The 17,685-nt window shown below is 31.9% G+C and overlaps 4 protein-coding genes across 4 annotated transcripts in view; 2 read left to right on the top strand and 2 right to left on the bottom strand.

Moving 5' to 3' along the window:
* Window positions 1-1,962: 1,962 nt before the first annotated feature.
* Ns2 (nucleostemin 2) lies at window positions 1,963-5,836 on the bottom strand. Its single transcript, XM_013317021.1, has 4 exons — window positions 3,616-5,836; window positions 2,902-3,418; window positions 2,451-2,628; window positions 1,963-2,123 (listed from the first exon to the last, which is right to left on the bottom strand). The coding sequence occupies exons 1-4, from the start codon at window positions 5,656-5,658 to the stop codon at window positions 2,030-2,032; spliced, it is 2,832 nt and encodes a 943-aa protein (XP_013172475.1). The 5' UTR covers window positions 5,659-5,836; the 3' UTR covers window positions 1,963-2,029.
* Window positions 5,837-6,480: 644 nt separating this feature from the next.
* LOC106121040 (transmembrane protein 170A) lies at window positions 6,481-7,404 on the top strand. Its single transcript, XM_013316520.1, has one exon. It carries the CDS (start codon window positions 6,757-6,759, stop codon window positions 7,153-7,155), a length of 399 nt encoding a protein of 132 aa, XP_013171974.1. The 5' UTR covers window positions 6,481-6,756; the 3' UTR covers window positions 7,156-7,404.
* Window positions 7,405-8,472: 1,068 nt separating this feature from the next.
* Cep135 (Centrosomal protein 135kDa) lies at window positions 8,473-12,509 on the bottom strand. Its single transcript, XM_013317102.1, has 2 exons — window positions 9,192-12,509; window positions 8,473-8,844 (listed from the first exon to the last, which is right to left on the bottom strand). The coding sequence occupies exons 1-2, from the start codon at window positions 12,315-12,317 to the stop codon at window positions 8,692-8,694; spliced, it is 3,279 nt and encodes a 1,092-aa protein (XP_013172556.1). The 5' UTR covers window positions 12,318-12,509; the 3' UTR covers window positions 8,473-8,691.
* A 250-nt stretch (window positions 12,510-12,759) lies between these two features.
* The window catches only part of LOC106121471 (lisH domain and HEAT repeat-containing protein KIAA1468), an 11,657-nt gene continuing 6,731 nt past the window's right edge, over window positions 12,760-17,685 (top strand). The window contains exons 1-7 of the mRNA XM_013317156.1: window positions 12,760-13,116; window positions 13,354-13,524; window positions 13,906-14,066; window positions 14,322-14,549; window positions 15,135-15,457; window positions 16,231-16,425; window positions 16,941-17,103. Of these exons, the coding sequence (XP_013172610.1) occupies window positions 12,888-13,116; window positions 13,354-13,524; window positions 13,906-14,066; window positions 14,322-14,549; window positions 15,135-15,457; window positions 16,231-16,425; window positions 16,941-17,103 (1,470 nt within the window). The 5' untranslated portion in view covers window positions 12,760-12,887. The remainder of the gene's footprint in view (window positions 13,117-13,353; window positions 13,525-13,905; window positions 14,067-14,321; window positions 14,550-15,134; window positions 15,458-16,230; window positions 16,426-16,940; window positions 17,104-17,685) is intronic.

Here is a 17,685-nt window from a genome sequence, read left to right as displayed (position 1 = left end):
AAATTGATTGCCCTCTCAGTCATGTTCATTGACGTGATTGAACAAAATGGTTGAAATGGACCTTGCAAGATGGTTTACTAACGTTATTGTTACAATGTATAGTTCGTTTCAAAGTACCGATGTTTTTATTTTATTATTTTGAAGGTAGTTGTGTATCATTAAAAATAATATATACAGACCTACATTGTTTAAAAATACGCAACTTTTGAAGTTAATTCCAATACTCTTTTCTCGATGACAACGAAACCACATGATCTTATTAAATTAAGATTATTATAACGAAAATGCTTCATTCATATACCATTGCACAGTTTGTCCAAAGTAAAATAAACCTTCTTTAAGGTTTTGTTAAATTGCTAGTAAGGTGTTCATTTTGTGTTTTATATAAATTTATCATCACTTTCTATAAAAAAAGACAACTTATTTTTAAGATATGAATAAACTGCGGTTCCTCTGGTATTGATGTTCTGTTCGTTTGCCCCCTTCTCTTATAAAAAAAAACTATCTTTAAAAAATCCAACACTTTAAATAGAGCAAATGTAAATAAGTATACAAGGTCCATTTTATTGGTATAAATATCTACGCAGTCACTGCCTGTATATTGGGATGCTAATAAAAATGGCCATGTGCATCATTACGTATTTGATGGCACAATTAAAATATATTTCAGCTTCAAATTCCTTGCATACAACGTGCAGTGCGCACACTGATATTACAGTATTAAAATTATTTTGTTTAATAACACATTTCCAGCTACTATGACGTTTTTTGTATAAAAATGAACTCATCAGGCTTATATAGCACTGAACATGTTAAATAGGGATGTATATTTTTACATACAAATATTTATTATAGTCAATTATTCATTATTAATATTATAATAAAGAAAATATTTGATTGTATGTTTGTTTGCATTGAATAGGCTCCAAAACTACTGATCCAATTAAAAAAAATCTCTCACTGAAAGCTAGCAGATATGCTATATTACTAGATTTTTTTTAAATTCCGAGTGGTCTAAGTCGATGCAAACTCCTAGAATATTAGAAAGACCATCTCTACATTATTATCATACATGTGTAAGAATTAAACCAATCAGCAACAGAGTTAGGTTGTCAGCGTGTTGTTGAAATACGTACAAATTTGAACATAAGTGATTTTAGTAAAGCCATACCACTGTTTTATTGAGAACCAATGTTGGAATACTTAAACAGCTTAAGACAAAAGTACCAAGTACTATCATCAGCAACTTAGAAGAGGCAGTTAAGTTAATCTAAGTAGTCATATGATAATAAATATTACGCTGTAACTTATCACCGTATAACCTGTTCGTAAAGCAGTAGTACTTGAAAGTACGTACAATGTACCCAACATAAACTTTAAACTGAAGAAAGCAATCACCATTTTACTCAAAGCTACGAGTAATAAACAATTAAGAAAGTTGTCCTAATGTTAACTGGTCGCTTCTCATGGTTTTAACAGCCAAGAAACCCGTGATAAATTATCTTGTGCGATAAGTAAGGAACTTAAACGCGCTAACGGTAAGTAAATGACGATTAGTAGACACAAAATGGCCTGTTAAGACACACAGAGGCCGGTAAAGATTTGTTTTATGTTAGAAAGTAAACGAGTATGCCTCTCCACCTTATTTTAAGTGACAACTTAAATGAATTCTCACAGCATTCGGTAAAATTGCAATTTCCTGTGATAAATAGTAATCGTAATTGAATTTGGGAAAGGTGTGACTCATCCCCTAAAGCTTAACAAGGCTCAAACTAAAAGGCACATATCAACGTAGTATTTCAATGATTTCTTCAGACGACAAGAGGTCTGTGACTTAACAGGATAATACATTATTTTTATTTACGGCTTATCTTTCATTTTACATGTTATATATGTGTAAAGTTTTCAAACATACTTATTCCGTTTATTTAAAAAGTAATAAAATAATTAAAATAAAAAGAATAAAAAGCTAATATAATTTTATTTCCAGACAAATATTTTTCCTGAAAATCAATTGAATTTAGATGATTCATCGGTTGCTTCTTTTGCTTAATCTTAGATCTCTCTCGATCTCATACTGACGTTCGTCTGCGCGCGCAAGGAAATCTTGTCTCTCTAAATATCTGTAACAAAAAAATGAAAAACTCCCAATTTAGTGTATTCCACAGCTAACATACTTGTATAAAAACATATTTTTGTCTCTGGTTTTCATAGAGAATAAGAACAATTTTTTTTTGTTTAGGCAACACAATTAAATGGTGCAATTATAGCTTGATTTTGAATTAAATTTGAAAAAAGTCTTATTCATAAGAATTATTATTTTTTATATAAGTGAAGGGGGCAAACGAGCGCCGGGAACACCGAGGTGATCAACGACACCCATGGACATCTGCAACACCAGAGGAACTGCAGTTGCGTTGCCTGCCTTTAAGGAAATGGTATGTATTTACCCTTGTTTTCCCTTATTATGACTTTTTATTTCTGCTTCTATGTCCTCTTCCTTTTTAAATGTGTCCCAATCGAGTTTGGACTTTTCAAGTGTGGATAGTTTGTTTTTCTTATTGAGTTGACCAAGAACATTTGATAGACCGCCACCTCCGCGACTTCGAGAAGGCATGGTTTTACTCACTGCAATGCCAAAACAAAGATTAGTTATCGTCAGGACATCACCATGCAGCTTATGCAAAGTTAGGGGTGACTATTCATATTTCCCAAACATAAGGAATTTGCTTATAACGAAAATCTAATTTTTAAAATCAAATTATCGCCTGTCTGTTCGACTGGACCGACTTTGACTGGAAGGTATCTTAGGAGTTCGGGAGTTACTACGTGTATGTTTTTTTATGATGTAGTACATCATAAAACTAACTAAAGAGAATAATGAAACAAGGAAGTATTTACCTGATGGTGAAGACTCAGTTGCTTTGATCTTTTCTTTAATGACATTATTTTCCACAACAATTGTTTCGCCTGCAAATTCAAAAATTCTTCGCTCTTTTTCTTTATCAGTTTCACTGGAGGTCTTGGTATTTGTTGACGTAATTTTACTTGGTAATGTATCACATTTTGTTACTGTCTTTATTGGTTGTGTTTCGGTTTTAGAACTATTAGCAGATTTAGGTTTTGTATCCGTTCCTTCTAAAAACATAGCCCAAAGATCATCTTCTCGTTTTTTTTCATCTTCCGGTTTTGTCTCGTCTTTTACTATTTCGTTTTCTTCTTTAGACTCTACTTTATCACCATTGCTAATCTTCTTCTTTTTTTTAGATTTCTTTTGTATTGCTTTTCTTTTCTTAGTCTTTTGATCTACTTCATTTTCATATTGTGCTTCAGTTTCGTCATCCGCTGATTCCTCTTCGGAGAGTTGTTCAGCTTCTTTTGGTACATAATCTTCATCACTTTCACTGCCAGATGACATCTACAAAGAAAAAACCCAATATATTTATGTAAAGCCAAATGATTTGATATATTGGATTAATACCTCAATAAATAATTACGAATCTGTTCCTTGTCAAATAAAACAATAAATATCATTAAATTAATTTATTATAATAGTAAAACACAAAAGAGGTCATGTTATACAATCTTTTTCTTATTTCTATTCCTATTTTTAACATTGGATACTTCATAGAAGTTGCTTCCAGTTTTAGTTCTACGTTGGGCCCTTTCTAATGCTCTTCTTTGTTTAGCTGTTAATTTATTTCCAACATTAGATGATTTAACTTTTGCAGTCTTATTTGGTACTTCTTCTACAGTGAAAGTACCACTGGCCACTTCCAACCTTTTTCTTTTTAATTCTTTTACAGTTTCTGGATTGTTTGTTAAATAATCTTCTACATCACTGCATTCTTTTTCATCATTACTATAAAAGTTACTAATATCTGAATCAGAATCATTTTCGTCTTCTTTTTTATCATTGTCATCTACAATTCCAGATTCATTTAATGATTTATCATTGTCATCTCCATCATCAATACCTTTCAACTCTTCAGGAATTTCAATTTCTTGAAGTGGTTTAACATCCTGTTCATTATCAAATGGTAAGCCTACTCTTATTTTAGCAAAGTCTTGTGCTATTACCAACTTGTTGATCATCAATTTCGGTTGTTCAGGTGTTTCTACAACCTCCTTAATATTGTTTTCAGGTTTTTCCTCACTTTCTTGGATTTTAGTTTGTTGTTTTTCTTGTACCTCAGTGTTATCCTGTACCTCAGTTTGCTTTTCAACTTGTTTAGACAATGGCACTTCAAAACCTTCGGGTGCTACATAAAAAGGTAATTTGCCTCTTTGCCAATCATTGAGTACCATCTTAGCAACCTGTGAAATGTCAGGTTCGCCTTTTTTAAGTAATTTTCCTGTCCTTGCAGCAAGTTTTTCTAAGAACTCAGTTGAAGTTTCCCATCCATCAACTTTATATGTTTTAATTAGATAATCTCTCCGCACTCTCTTTATGACCTCTTCAATATAATCTTCTGGATTTTGTACCAATTCCACTCTTACTACACCTTTTAAAACCTTTTCTGTGTCTGTCTCGGCTGAAGGATAAACAATACCAGGGCAATCAATTAAGAATATTCTTCTCATCAAAGTAATATATTGCCAAACTTTAGTTTCTCCTGCAATGGGAGCAACTTTGCAGACCTTTTTAGCTCTTAAAGTGTTAATAACTGATGACTTTCCAACATTAGGGTATCCAATTAAACCAACACTAATTTGTTTTTTATCAATATGTAGTTTAGCAAACTGACGTAACAAATTTATAAGTGACCCTTTACCAAATGGATGGGTCATTGAAGCATGAAATGCTATGGTTGGATATTCCGCACTTAGTATAGCAACCCATCTTTGCGTTACCCAATTGGGGACTAAATCGACTTTATTTAAGATGAAAATCAAATGTTTGTGGGGCTTTTCTTCTTTTAAAAACTTCTCAACATAAGGACTTCTTGTGCCCATAGGATCGCGAGCGTCAAGGACTTGGAGTAGGATATCAGATGAATCTACGACTTTATATAATTCATTCCAGATTCTTTTACTCATGCCGGCTCCAAACACCCAATCTCTCTGTCCCTCTCTCACACCAGTGTCTTCACGGACTAGATCAATATCTTTACTTTCGTCATATTTTTCACTACTTATTTCTGCTGCTTTCGAAAAATTTTCTATATCACTGAATTTCAAATTAACACGCTTTCTTTGCTTTTTAGGACCAAAAGTTTTGTCAAAGCCTTCAGTATCCAAAAGATGGACCCTGGCATTTTTAGCTTTCTCGTTCAGCAATGTTATAGGTAAATTTGTAGGCTTCATGATAACCTTGTATGGATTTTTAACTGCAGCTCCAAACTCTTCTTGAAATTTTTGTAAAGCATTCTGAGAAATTACCCGGGAATTGCCAAACCATTTCTGATTCGGTTCTACTCTAGCTTGTGTACCTGATGGTAACCAGCCTTGAAACGGCGCAGGGGTTAAGATTTTCCCAGTTTTGTCTCTTTTTGCCTTGAAATTACGGTACATCTGCAGCCTTTTAATTGTTGCCTTTGTTCTTGGCTTACCGACTCCCTTCAAACCTTCTGTAGGACGGTCTGGATTCATAGAGTGTCCAGATTTATTGAACCCCTGTTTTCGGGGCGCTCCCGTTGCTGATCGAACTTTACCCATTTTGGTCACTTTTTAAGTATTATCACACTTACTAAATATTATCACAATTTAACTAACAAATAACTAAAAACAAACACGCGGGGTGTAAAATTAACGAGGTTAGGTTATTTGTATCGTAAATGTACATGAATTTTGACAGAACGGCTAGACCGTTTCACACTAACTTCAGACTAATGAATAAGCCAATTTCTTTCTTTCGGATAATTCATGAATTAACTATTTACCTTTTCAAATCGACAGGTATCCTCAATATCCTATAAAAATAGTTAGTTTAATCTTAAAAATAACAATCGTTTTAAAAAAAGAGGTTTCACGATACTTCTTCAATTTATGTTTTTGTTACCAACTTCACTACATTGAAATATTGACTTTTTCAACAATGTCATCAAAGAGTATATAATGCCATTGATAATAAACTGGAAAACAAAGCTTAAACAAGTAAAAAATTAATTATGTTAACTTTTGGAACCTTCACACAAATCAGAAAATATTCCCTGAAAGTATCACTTTATTATTATCAAGAGATTGGATTGTGTATGTATTTTAATCGTATACCCGTTCTGTTTGCGCTTTCTAATAGGACACGATTAAATTGACTGCTAAGCTCTTAAATATAGATATTTGTAAAAATGCCAAATCACTGGACGCTGGTGATCGAATTAAGATACAAGAAACGTGTAAGTAAACAAAAATAGCAACAAAATGCCTTACGAAAACAACGAAGTTAACAAATATTATATAAAACACAGTAAAGTGTAGTTTAGTAATCTGTGAGAAAGACAAAGAAAAAAATGAAAATGTCAAATTGGAAGTAAATGTCAAATGAAATATGAAATGTCTGTGATTTTTTGTTATTTTATAAATGTATATTACTCAAGTGTAAAACAATAAGTTTGCATAATTGAAAGAACATACATATAACATTTTTATTTGTATATTTTCTATGTTGAGGCACAATTATAATCACATTAACGTCTCTCTTGAGAAACATATAAAACCCTAAGCGAGCCAATTTTAGCCACCTATTTTTATTATTCGAACTTTGATGAAAGGAAAATTCAGCCCGATGCATGTTATCATTAACTTTATCAAGACAACATGTATGACATGTTGTCGGAATTTAAAGTGTCTGAATTTGATTCATTCGTGGATATATTAAAATTGACTTCAGGCGATCCCCTTGATACTTTTGGTGAAATGTGGTACCCAGTGTTTTTGTGGTCATTGTGTTCATCTGTGTTTGTGCATACTTGTGCGGGATTAGTTGCTTTTGGTACTTTACGGAAGCATAAATACGGGAAGTTCTTTCCTGTATTATTAATAGTTATGGGAGTTGTGACTCCGGTCACATCGGGTGTTGCAAGCAGTGCTGCTATAGCGTTTATATATCGTGCGGCTAAGCTGGACATGCCACCGATACATGCTATGATATGGGGTATTGGACAAACAGTATTAGGGGCTGGTATAGGATTCACAAGAATATTAGCAACATTATAAAATATCTGTAGTTCAATAATATTAATAAAATATGTGTAAAGTCAATTATGCCTTATCTTAATGTATCTGAAATAATTTAGATGGTGCTGATCAACGGAAAATATGTATTATATAGCTTGACATGTTATAGCAAAAATATACTACTTGCGTAGTTAATATTCTTAATACCAATAGATTTAATAATGTAAATATTAAATTAATCCTTATTTCAAAATATTACTTTCCTAAAGAAACATGTTTATCATTTAAATGCTGTGATGCAAAATAATTCATTTAAATTTATGTTTGTATAAAAATTGCATGTAAATAATCATTTTTAACTTGACTGATTTCTATACCTCTTATCATTGTCTTCTGAAAGCAAAGTCCCTGTCTAAAACATATCCCTCTCATTATCTTAGACAAAATATAGATAACTATATGTTTTACTCAGGGATTTTTATCTCGGAAATCAACAATCAATTGGTCAAGTGAATGTGTCAAGGCAAACATTCCACAATCATCACAAATCCATGTTTAAGGCTATCTAAAAGTTATAAATTATTTAAAAAAATTGGCTTTATGTGCCCACCGATAGTATTCACAAAAATATTTCAATGATTTCAAGTTAATGTAAAAGAAATGCATTGTTATAATTGTTTGTTTGACATCCTATTTCTTACTGTCCATAACTCAGACTTTTTTATTTGTTATATAAAATAGTCACTTTTTGTGCCTGTCCTTGTCTGTTATTAAAGAGCATGTAAGTTTGCTATTATTTCCTTCACATTGGAACGAAAAAGTTTAAAAAGTCTTCTATAGTATTGAGTTCATTAATGATAATATGAAATAGCTATAGCTATCTCAGTATATCCAAATTGGATAAACTATATGTGAGATATATCAATTAGCAAAATGTATAATTTGTGATAATTTAAGATTAAAATGACATGTGTAGCTGCTTGCTAAGGTGTTTTAGTATCAATTTTAATAATTATATTATTATAGAATAGATTTTATTTTGTACAAAACTATAATTACTTAACGTGATTTGTTGGTAGGGTTTTTGATAGAAATGTAAATATTAAATTAAAAAGCTACTGTTTGTTTGTGGTGGCTGTATAGCAATAAATTGTGGTTGAACTTTGATGGTATGTAAAACTTTTGCATTATTTATTCAATGATAATAAATGAAGATTTCATATTATAAGAATTTTATTTTATGATTCTGTACAATAAATCATGGACAACTAAAATTTTATTATATTTATGTATTACATATTAATATTATATTGACATATTTACAGAAAATTACATATTAAATCTTAATACCAACATTTAAAATTCCCTGTTTAAATTATCACCAAATTATAAAAAACCTAGACTCATTAGGGTAAGAGGCTAGATTTAATTATATTTGGTTTTTACACACATCTCACACATTCTTAGAAATTCTTTCAATAATTCTCACTAGTGTTTTTTATTATGTACAGAAGACACTCTCCTTTTTTACCTTTCATTTGTTTAACATACCAAACATATAAATGTACAAAGCTATCAAATAGTACTCCCATGTGAGTATTTAGAATATGTTTTATGTAGCATATGATCACCATGAATTATGCTGTCATCGTCATCTTCATTGCTCACTTCGTGAATTGTATCACCAAGAGTATGAGGCAAGTCAATATCCTCATTTATTAAAGTATGCTGAAAATAAATTGAAAAATAAATTATTTATGACCATTCTACATTTCGGTTCACTGTTTGTCTCTTTAAAAGTGTATAGTCGATTAGCATAATCAATCAATATCAAACATTTAAATTAGTGCTTAAACTGAAAAATATTTAGAAATATCATTAGAGTGGTTATAACAGTACAATACAGTTAACATACTCTAGTCAAAATCAAGTGCGAAACAAATGTTCATTACTATAATTATAGTTCTGATGGTCAAATTAGTCATAAGAACTTACTACCACGCTATGCTATGAATCTATGTGATGTAATGGTTACTGGTTACTGGCATATACTTATGATAATAAAAAAAAATTACCTCATGAATATCAGGTTCTCTACTTAATCTGCTAACACAATCTTTTAACGATTTAGTTTCAGATGTTGCATCTTGCAGAGCTAATTTTAATTCAATTATTTCCCTTCTAGCATTTGAAAGCAATTTTTCTGTTGTACTTAATTTATTTTTCATTTCATCATTTTCAACTTGCAACTTTGCTTTTGTATTTGATAGACATTTTATTTTATTCTCATAAAGTTTTAATTCAGAATCCGTATCTTTGAGATCCAAATTCTTTTGTGATTGTTCCATTTGCATGTGATTACACATTTGTTTCATGTATGATATATTTTGTTCTAGAATCTTCTTTTCATCTGAAATAAGCTTTATTTCATTCTCTAAAGCATTTACTTTACAAGTCATAGCTGCTATTTGTGCAGATTGACTGTCAATTATGTTTTCTTTGTCAATGAGTTTGGATTCCAAGTTTTGAATTCTATTAACATAACTTTGTAATTGTATCGACTTGGAGGCTGATTCACTTTCTAACGAATGATTAGTGTTTTCTAAAATATTTGCTTCTACAGATAAACTAGCAAATTGTTCGAGCATGTCTGATCTTTCCGCTTCTTTCTGTGACAAGAGTTCTTCGATTCTTCTGACCTCTGCAACGTAATGCTGTAATTGTTGCTTTAGACTATCAACTTCCTTTTTGGTTTTTTCCAATTCTAATTTCGTTAATTTCAGGGCACCATTTGCATCGCCTAAATTGTTTTGTAAGCGTTTATTTTCCATTATAGCTGTATCATTTTGTTGAGTGAGCCTTGATATCTCATCATTTAAAAACATAATCTGTGATTCATAATCAGCTAGTTTGTGTTCAGTTGATTTTTGTATATTCAATTTTCTTTTTAAATCGCCATTTTCTTTATCTAACTTGCTTATTTCGTATGCTTGACTTTTAACTTTCTCATCCAAGTTACTTATTCTTTCAGTTTTGTTATCTAATTCTATGACTAATTTATCTCTTTCCCTATCAATGGATTTAATATTTTCAATTAAATTTGTTTTATCAATTTGTAATGAATTTATTTCAGATTGTAACTCCTTACATTTTTTTTCTAACGAACTGATCTGATCTTTTGATAAGCTAAGTCTTTTCTGAACATTTAATAATTCATTTTGAACTTCAGAACTGTTTCTTTCCGTTTCAATTTGTATATTTTTAATCTGACTTGCTATTGTTTTCTCTTTTATTACATCTGTTTGCATTGTCTTTATTTGCTCCCTAAGAAAGTTACATTCATCTCTTAACTGCTCCACAGAGGCTTTACCAGTTCTGTTAGTCATTTTGTATGAATAATTTTCTTCCTCTAATTGTTCCATCTGTTTTTGTTTTACAGCTAAATCTCTTTTTAATTTTTCAACTAAATCTGCTGTTTCTTTATACCTCAATTGATATTCTTGTTGGTCCTTTTTAAGGTAATTAAGTTCTCTTGTTAAGGACTCGTTTTTATCTCTTAGCTTAGTCAATTCTTTTAAATTAGATTCATCTGGATTTGTTTGTACTGAGTTCATGATTCTGTGCTGACTAAGTTGTTGGCAAAGAGTGATATTTTCTTTTGTTAGTTGAGTATTTTCCATGTTTAGTTGTTTTATAACATCTTTAAGATTTTCTCTATTATTATCATCCTGTTGGACTGCGTTTTGTTTAAGATCACTATTTTCTTGTTTTAACATAAGAATTTTCTGCTCACTTTCACACAATCTATTGTGTAAATCTCTTATAAATGTATTATCCGGAGAAATATCTTGTTGAGGTTTTTTTCCAAAACCATTATGTACATGTTTATTGAAAACATTTAATGCTTCTGATAATTTCTCTTGGATATCTATCATATACTTTTCATATTTAACTCTTTCTTCAAGTAAAAGTTTTTGTAATTCCTCCTTTTGAAGGCATTTAGATCCATTATGTTGGTTATCCATAAATATTTTGTCATGGTAAGTTTTATTAAATTGGGACAAAGATCCAATTTTATTTTGAAGATTTTTATTGATGTCTATAAGATCTTTTATTTCTTTTTGTAATATATCTCTTTCTTTGAGAGCCAAATTTAAAGATTCTTGTGTATAACATGACTGAGGTGATTTATCTTTCCTATGGTATTCCGAAAGTTCTCTTTGTAATTCAGAATTTTTTAAACGTAAACTCTCTAATCTTGTTTGCAAATAATTAACTTCGTTTGTTAAGGATGACAATTTTTTATTACATTCCTCTTCAACTTGCAATGCCAGTCTGTCAACTTTTTGTAATTCCTCTTCTAAACTTCTGTTCTTTTCAGCTAGACTCAAAGCACGCAACATTGCTTCATGCTGCTTGCTTAAGCCGTTGTGAATTTCTTTTTTCAATGCATCATTTTCTATTTGGATTTTCTTAAGATGTTGGACTATTGCTTGTTCAGTGTGATCAGGGTTGTTACCATAAAAATCTTGATTTAAAGCTGTTACTGGTCTACCACCTTCTAACATCATATTAAGTCTCAAAATTTCGTCATCCCTGTGCTCAACTTTACTTTTAAGCAATGTTATTTCATCTACTAAAGTATCATTTTTATCTTTCAATATCTGAATCGTTTTCGAAAGTTCAAATGTATCCTTACCTAAGTCATTATTACTCTGACTACTGCAAATACAAATTTTGCTAACAGCTGTTGATTCATCATCTTTTCTTCTACTTTTATTGCGACTACTCTGAGTGCCAGCACACAATCCTCTTAAGCTTAAATCTCTAATATCGTGTTGAAGTTTGCTAATCAATACATCTTTTTTCATTATTTCATCTGTCATACATTTATTTTTTCTCTTTGATTCTTTTGACAGTCTCATATTTTCTTCTTTGAGTGTTAAAATTTCATTATGCAATGAATTATTTTCACGAATTAACTTAGCGTTGTCACATTTATATGGTTCCGCTTCCATCATTAGTTTATCGCGCTGTATTAGGGCATCTTTAGATAAATCCATGTAGTGTTGTAAACTACGCGTAGTCTGCAGCAAATCCGCAACGATACATTCTACCAATGGCACTGCCTCTATTGGCAGTGAATAATTGTATCCAAGATCTTCCAATTTTTGTTTCAAATTAAAGTATCCTTCACTCATGTTTATAATTTTGTGGCACCGGTTAGTTAACAATGAAGAATCATTAAATTGAAGGAACTGGGTCCTCCTATTATTACACTTTTATATCATTTAATTTGTTTATTTGGATAATGTACGGTAATTAGATTTTAGATTGTAATCAAAACAAAACTGTTGAACTGGCTACGCGTCTTGACAGTTGATTGTTATTGACATTGACACTTGATATAGAAGCCAATGCAAGCAAAAAAATTAGTTTTTACAGCCCATTTATTTTTACCACCTTCTAGTAATATTTAATAAAATTACGAAGGCATCTCAGTAAGAGATATTGAATAAAACAATGATTATAATCAATAAATCAACGTGGTTCAGTGTTTTTTCATTAAATGTATTTCATATTCTATTCATTGTTCAAATGACAAAAGTGGACTGTCAATTGTCAACATTACGGATATGTCAAATTACACATAATCGTAGGAAAAGTCTGTTTTGGTGATAAAACAAAGCAATATTTGTTATTTGACTTATGTGGGCGATGATACACAAAGTTTTAATACACGTTTGGTTATATGAATACTTATCAAAACAATGAATCCATATAAAGACGTGGAAGACAGTTCCTTTACTTCTTCACCACATCTCGCTTATGAAGATATCGCAACTAAATTATTGAAAGACCATTACTTTCTAACAGCTTTAGAGCTTCATACTGAGTTAGTTGAAAGCGGTAAAGAGCTTCCGCAATTAAGAGAATTCTTTTCAAATCCAGGCAACTTTGAACAACATGTATCTAGACCATCTGATATTGGGTCTATGCGTAAGTAAATTTAAATAATCAATTAGTTATGATTATATGGCCAGTTATGGTCCCAAGAGAATCTAAATATTTTTTTTAAAAGTAAAAAACAAATGCTGTAGTAAAAGCAATCATGTCCATTATTTTATTTATCCTCCCTCATATTTACATTGTTTTTCTTTTTTTAAGTATGTAACAAAATTGGATGTCATTGAACTTGACAAAATAACTGTAAAAAATGTTCAATGTATATTTCAGACCGAACGCCTAGCCAAGCCACTTTAGATTCACTGGACACAGCCAGGTACTCAGAAGATGGTGGTGGTGACAGAGGTGGTAGTGGAGGAGATGTGGCTGTGTTAGAATTTGAACTAAGGAAAGCTAGAGAAACAATAAATGCTTTACGAGCTAATCTTACACAGTTTGCAGGTAAATTTTACATAGAAATGTAATATAAAGCAGATTTCCACTACTTTACAAAAAACATATTGTCATTCTTCTCATTTTCTTTGAAAGAAAAGACAATGTGTATGTTGTATATCTGTGTTTTGGTAGTGGATACCCACTGCTTCATAAATTTCCTTATAACATCAAAAATCTGTAATTTTACTGATGAAACTTATTTACCGTTAGTTTCTAATACCAAAACTCTGTTTAAAATATATTGTCGTATCTAAAATAAATGTCTTTCATCTTTGACCAAACAGAGATAGGAACATTTTTATTTTGGTCTCAGAAACCCATGATTTAACAATAAGATTTCCATTTCAAAACAAATACAACAATGTATTTCTTATTATGGTTTTTTAGATGGTGAGTCTGCATTGGATAAGATAACACAGGATAATTTTGATAAGAGATCATTGAAGCCACATGAAAAAAGAGCATTAAATTTCCTTATCAATGAATATTTGTTGCTACAGAATTATAAACTTACATCCATTACATTTTCTGATGAAAACCCTGATCAGGTAAAGTGATAAAAAATAAATTCTACCACCTTTCAGAAAAAAAACTATGTAGTTGGCTCGAAATTGTAATTTTCTGTTTTTTTTTTCTATTTTTTTTCTCTCTGTTTGCAATTCATATTTAAATCCTGAATGAGAAAAGTTAATTGTTAAGCAGCAGACCCAATAAAACTTACTCTACAAAACAAAAAAAAATAGAAAATTGCATAAACTAAATTACTATTAGTTCAAGTATTAAAATAAATTAATTTTTTCAAGGAATTTGAAGATTGGGATGATGTTGGTCTGAACATGCCGCGACCAGCTGGTTTGATATCATTATTTAGAGGCAATAAAAGAGTATTGAGCACTTCAACAAATGATGCAGTCACACAAACTGACACTAAACAAACATTTGACATACTTTGCCAAACGGAATGTGAGGAAGAAAATGTATGTGTCAGTTGTCAGACTTCATTAGATAATGACGCAGATTGGAACCATGAGGTAAGTTTACTTTCGATCTTTCAGTTCACAAGTCTGGTAATCTATTTCTCTTTAACTTATTGACACTTTGTGCATAAAACCATCCAAAAATATATATTCGCTAAAAAAATGTGATTATTTTTATGCTCAAGTCGTGTTTGCATTACGCCAGTACAGTAGGACAGTAGCACTGTACTATCATGGATTGTTTTGGCTCTCTAGTAAATTTATACTTTATGCCAGTTGTATGCCAACACTGCTTTTAAGCGAAACTGTCATAACGTAGATGAGGAATAAAAGTTTGTGTTTTAAAAAGTTATCATTGTCTATGTAATATTTTTAAAAACCGAGCAATTATTTTTATATATATTATACATTAATAATTTATAGAAAGCAAGCTGTCTTCCGCTACTCTATGAGTGGCCTATTTGTTCTTCCAGAATATGTTTTATATCTATGCCAAATTTCAACGGGATCTGTTCAGCCCTTCTAGTGATACCTTCAAAGAAACATCCATCCATCTAAACATTCACATGTATAATATCCGTAAGAAGTAAGATTAGTAAAATAATGATTAATATTTAGCTTAATAATAACTTTATACAGATATTAATACAAGCTGAAGAAATAGAATTATTAAAACAAAAAATAATTGCATTGGAGACAGAAAAATTGAACTTCCAAAAGTTGTATGACGCGGCAATAGTCAGTTTAAATTCCCTAACAAGTCCTACATCGGAGAGTAAAGGTCTAGATCTACAAATACCTGGAGATAAATTGTCAACAACAGGACAGATAATACAGCAATCTTTAGATGCTAAACCTCTAACTTGTACAGCCACTGAAAATCATTATGGCAGCGGAAATTCAACAAACAGTGCAACACCCGATCAGTTTGAAATGATTGACAGCGAGAAAAATTGTGGAATGTAAGATGTGATTTATTTATCCTATAATTTTAGAATGCATTGTCTTACCATGGGTTTCTGAACCCATAGTGATAATCTCTGTATAAAACATATTGTCATTTCTCTCATAGTCTTAAACAAAACAGAGATAACAAAGTATTTTTAACAGAGATTTTGCACTGAGAAAACCGTGGTTAGTTAAACAAATTGAATGGTCATATAAAATAACAGTGGTAGAGCCCGCTTTAACATCGTCGCATGAATTGGCCCAGTTCGCCCGTTGAAATACCACGATCACACAGAAGACAGGCGTCAAGTGGAAGCAATTCCGCGTTTTGTCTGATGAGTGTGCGTCCCGTAAGCCTAATTTAATCCTCTTTGCCTTCCCACCTTTTTCTTATAAGGAAAGGATGGGAAGTGGAAGTGGACTTTCCGGATGAGAGGATGCATGGAAAGGGAATATATTATCTTTCTGTGCATCCTCTCCTCCGTCGATTAAAGGTAGGCAACCTATATGCAATTGCGTATGTCTATGGGCAACGGTCACTTCGCTATATCAGCGATTTCAGGTGGCTGCTCGCTCGTTTGCCACCTTATGATATAAAATATATATATATATATACATATGTTTGACTTGTTTTTAAACATAGTGCACAATTTGAAAATCAATAAAAAAATTATAACCCATAAAAAAAATATTCTAAGTAACAGCTGTAACACAGGTCAGGTGGCTGCTTGCTATATTGTTTTTTCATGACATAAAAAAATCGCAACTAAATTGTACCTCATTACAGTAAAAAAGAAGGGTCTAACACAAGCTCATTTGAGCCTGCGATGTTGGGGGAGAGCGCCGGAGGGTCCCCGGTACGCAGGGGTAGTGTTACCACACTTGACGAAACTTTGAGCATTAACGACGCTGGTGACTGGACCCGCGTTCAATACGAATACACCACCATTGAGAATAACACCAAGGAAATGTGGATAGACAGGTATGTACACACTTCCAGGGCCGGCATTAGGGTAAGGCGCGGTTAGAGGATCTCCAATGGGCGCCAAAGGTCTGTTATGTACACAGTCCCGCATAACCTTGTTAATTCCATACATGTTAAAAAGAGGGCTCCGTAGAAATCTTGCCCAAGGCGCTAGTAGTGCTATAAGTGTTATTCACGCCCGTGACCCTGTGGGGTAGATGAAGATAATGGATTTATATTTGATGCAGACCTGTGACCTCTCTCGCCTTCCATATTCCTATATCTACGCGTATATGGTGGCAAAACGGCGCCAAATTTTTAATATTTAATATCACCAATATAGTTTTAGATATTATTGGTTAGAATCCTTTTGCGAGAATGGCGCGCTTTTGTTACAAAGTCAACTGTCAGAATGATTCGTGAGGGGACATAAACGTCGACATTTCGTGCAACAAGTGTTGCGCCAGTACACCGGCACAGTGTCGGATTTTCGTCCTAACAATAATTATTTATTATTGAATTACAAATTTTAGTGGGATACCAACTGGTGTGAAAGAGCCTATTCTGAACTTGTGCTCTGAAGCATTGAATCTCAACGAGCCACTAACCAATGACCTGTTGGCAGAGCTCGTCAACAGTGACAAACCCATCACATTACCTGGACTATTGTTGTTAGTGGCTGACACATTGCCAAGGGTAAATATTTATGATAATTAATATTCATTCATTACACATGTTTTAATTTCAGTCTTTATTAACATACATATTGATTCTTTGTTGCAATTGTATCTTGTGTTAGTTTTACATTGAATGCTTTCATATGCAATTTACTAGGTACTCTTCTATCATATTTAAAAAAATTAACTAAGTTCGCACAGGGAGTCATTAAGTAGTCCATTTTTTGTAAATTAGTATGAGAAATGTACAGTCAGCGTCATATAGATCGTAACAGACAAGATATGCAAATATATAGGTACACCAAAAGTAATCAATTATATGGGTACAACAAAAGTCCTCAAATTAATAGATACATTCACCTTGCTGAAATACATCGGTACATACACAGCGTCAAATATATGAGTACATGCAAGGTGCCCATAAATATCGTAGCAGCCACAGCGTCATAAGTAACGAAGCAGTCAAGGTGTGCAAAAATCTTCTTCTTCTTCTTCTTCTTCTTCTTCTTCTTCTTCTTCTTCTTCTTCTTCTTCTTCTTCTTCTTCTTCTTCTTCTTCTTCTTCTTCTTCTTCTTCTTCTTCTTCTTCTTCTTCTTCTTCT

The sequence above is a fragment of the Papilio xuthus genome, unplaced genomic scaffold (genome assembly GCF_000836235.2).
Source record: "Papilio xuthus unplaced genomic scaffold, Pxut_1.1 DF826945.1, whole genome shotgun sequence".
Lineage (NCBI taxonomy): Eukaryota > Metazoa > Arthropoda > Insecta > Lepidoptera > Papilionidae > Papilio > Papilio xuthus.
The sequence above is the reverse complement of the archived record's forward strand: the minus strand, read 5'-3'. Positions and strand labels throughout refer to the sequence as shown.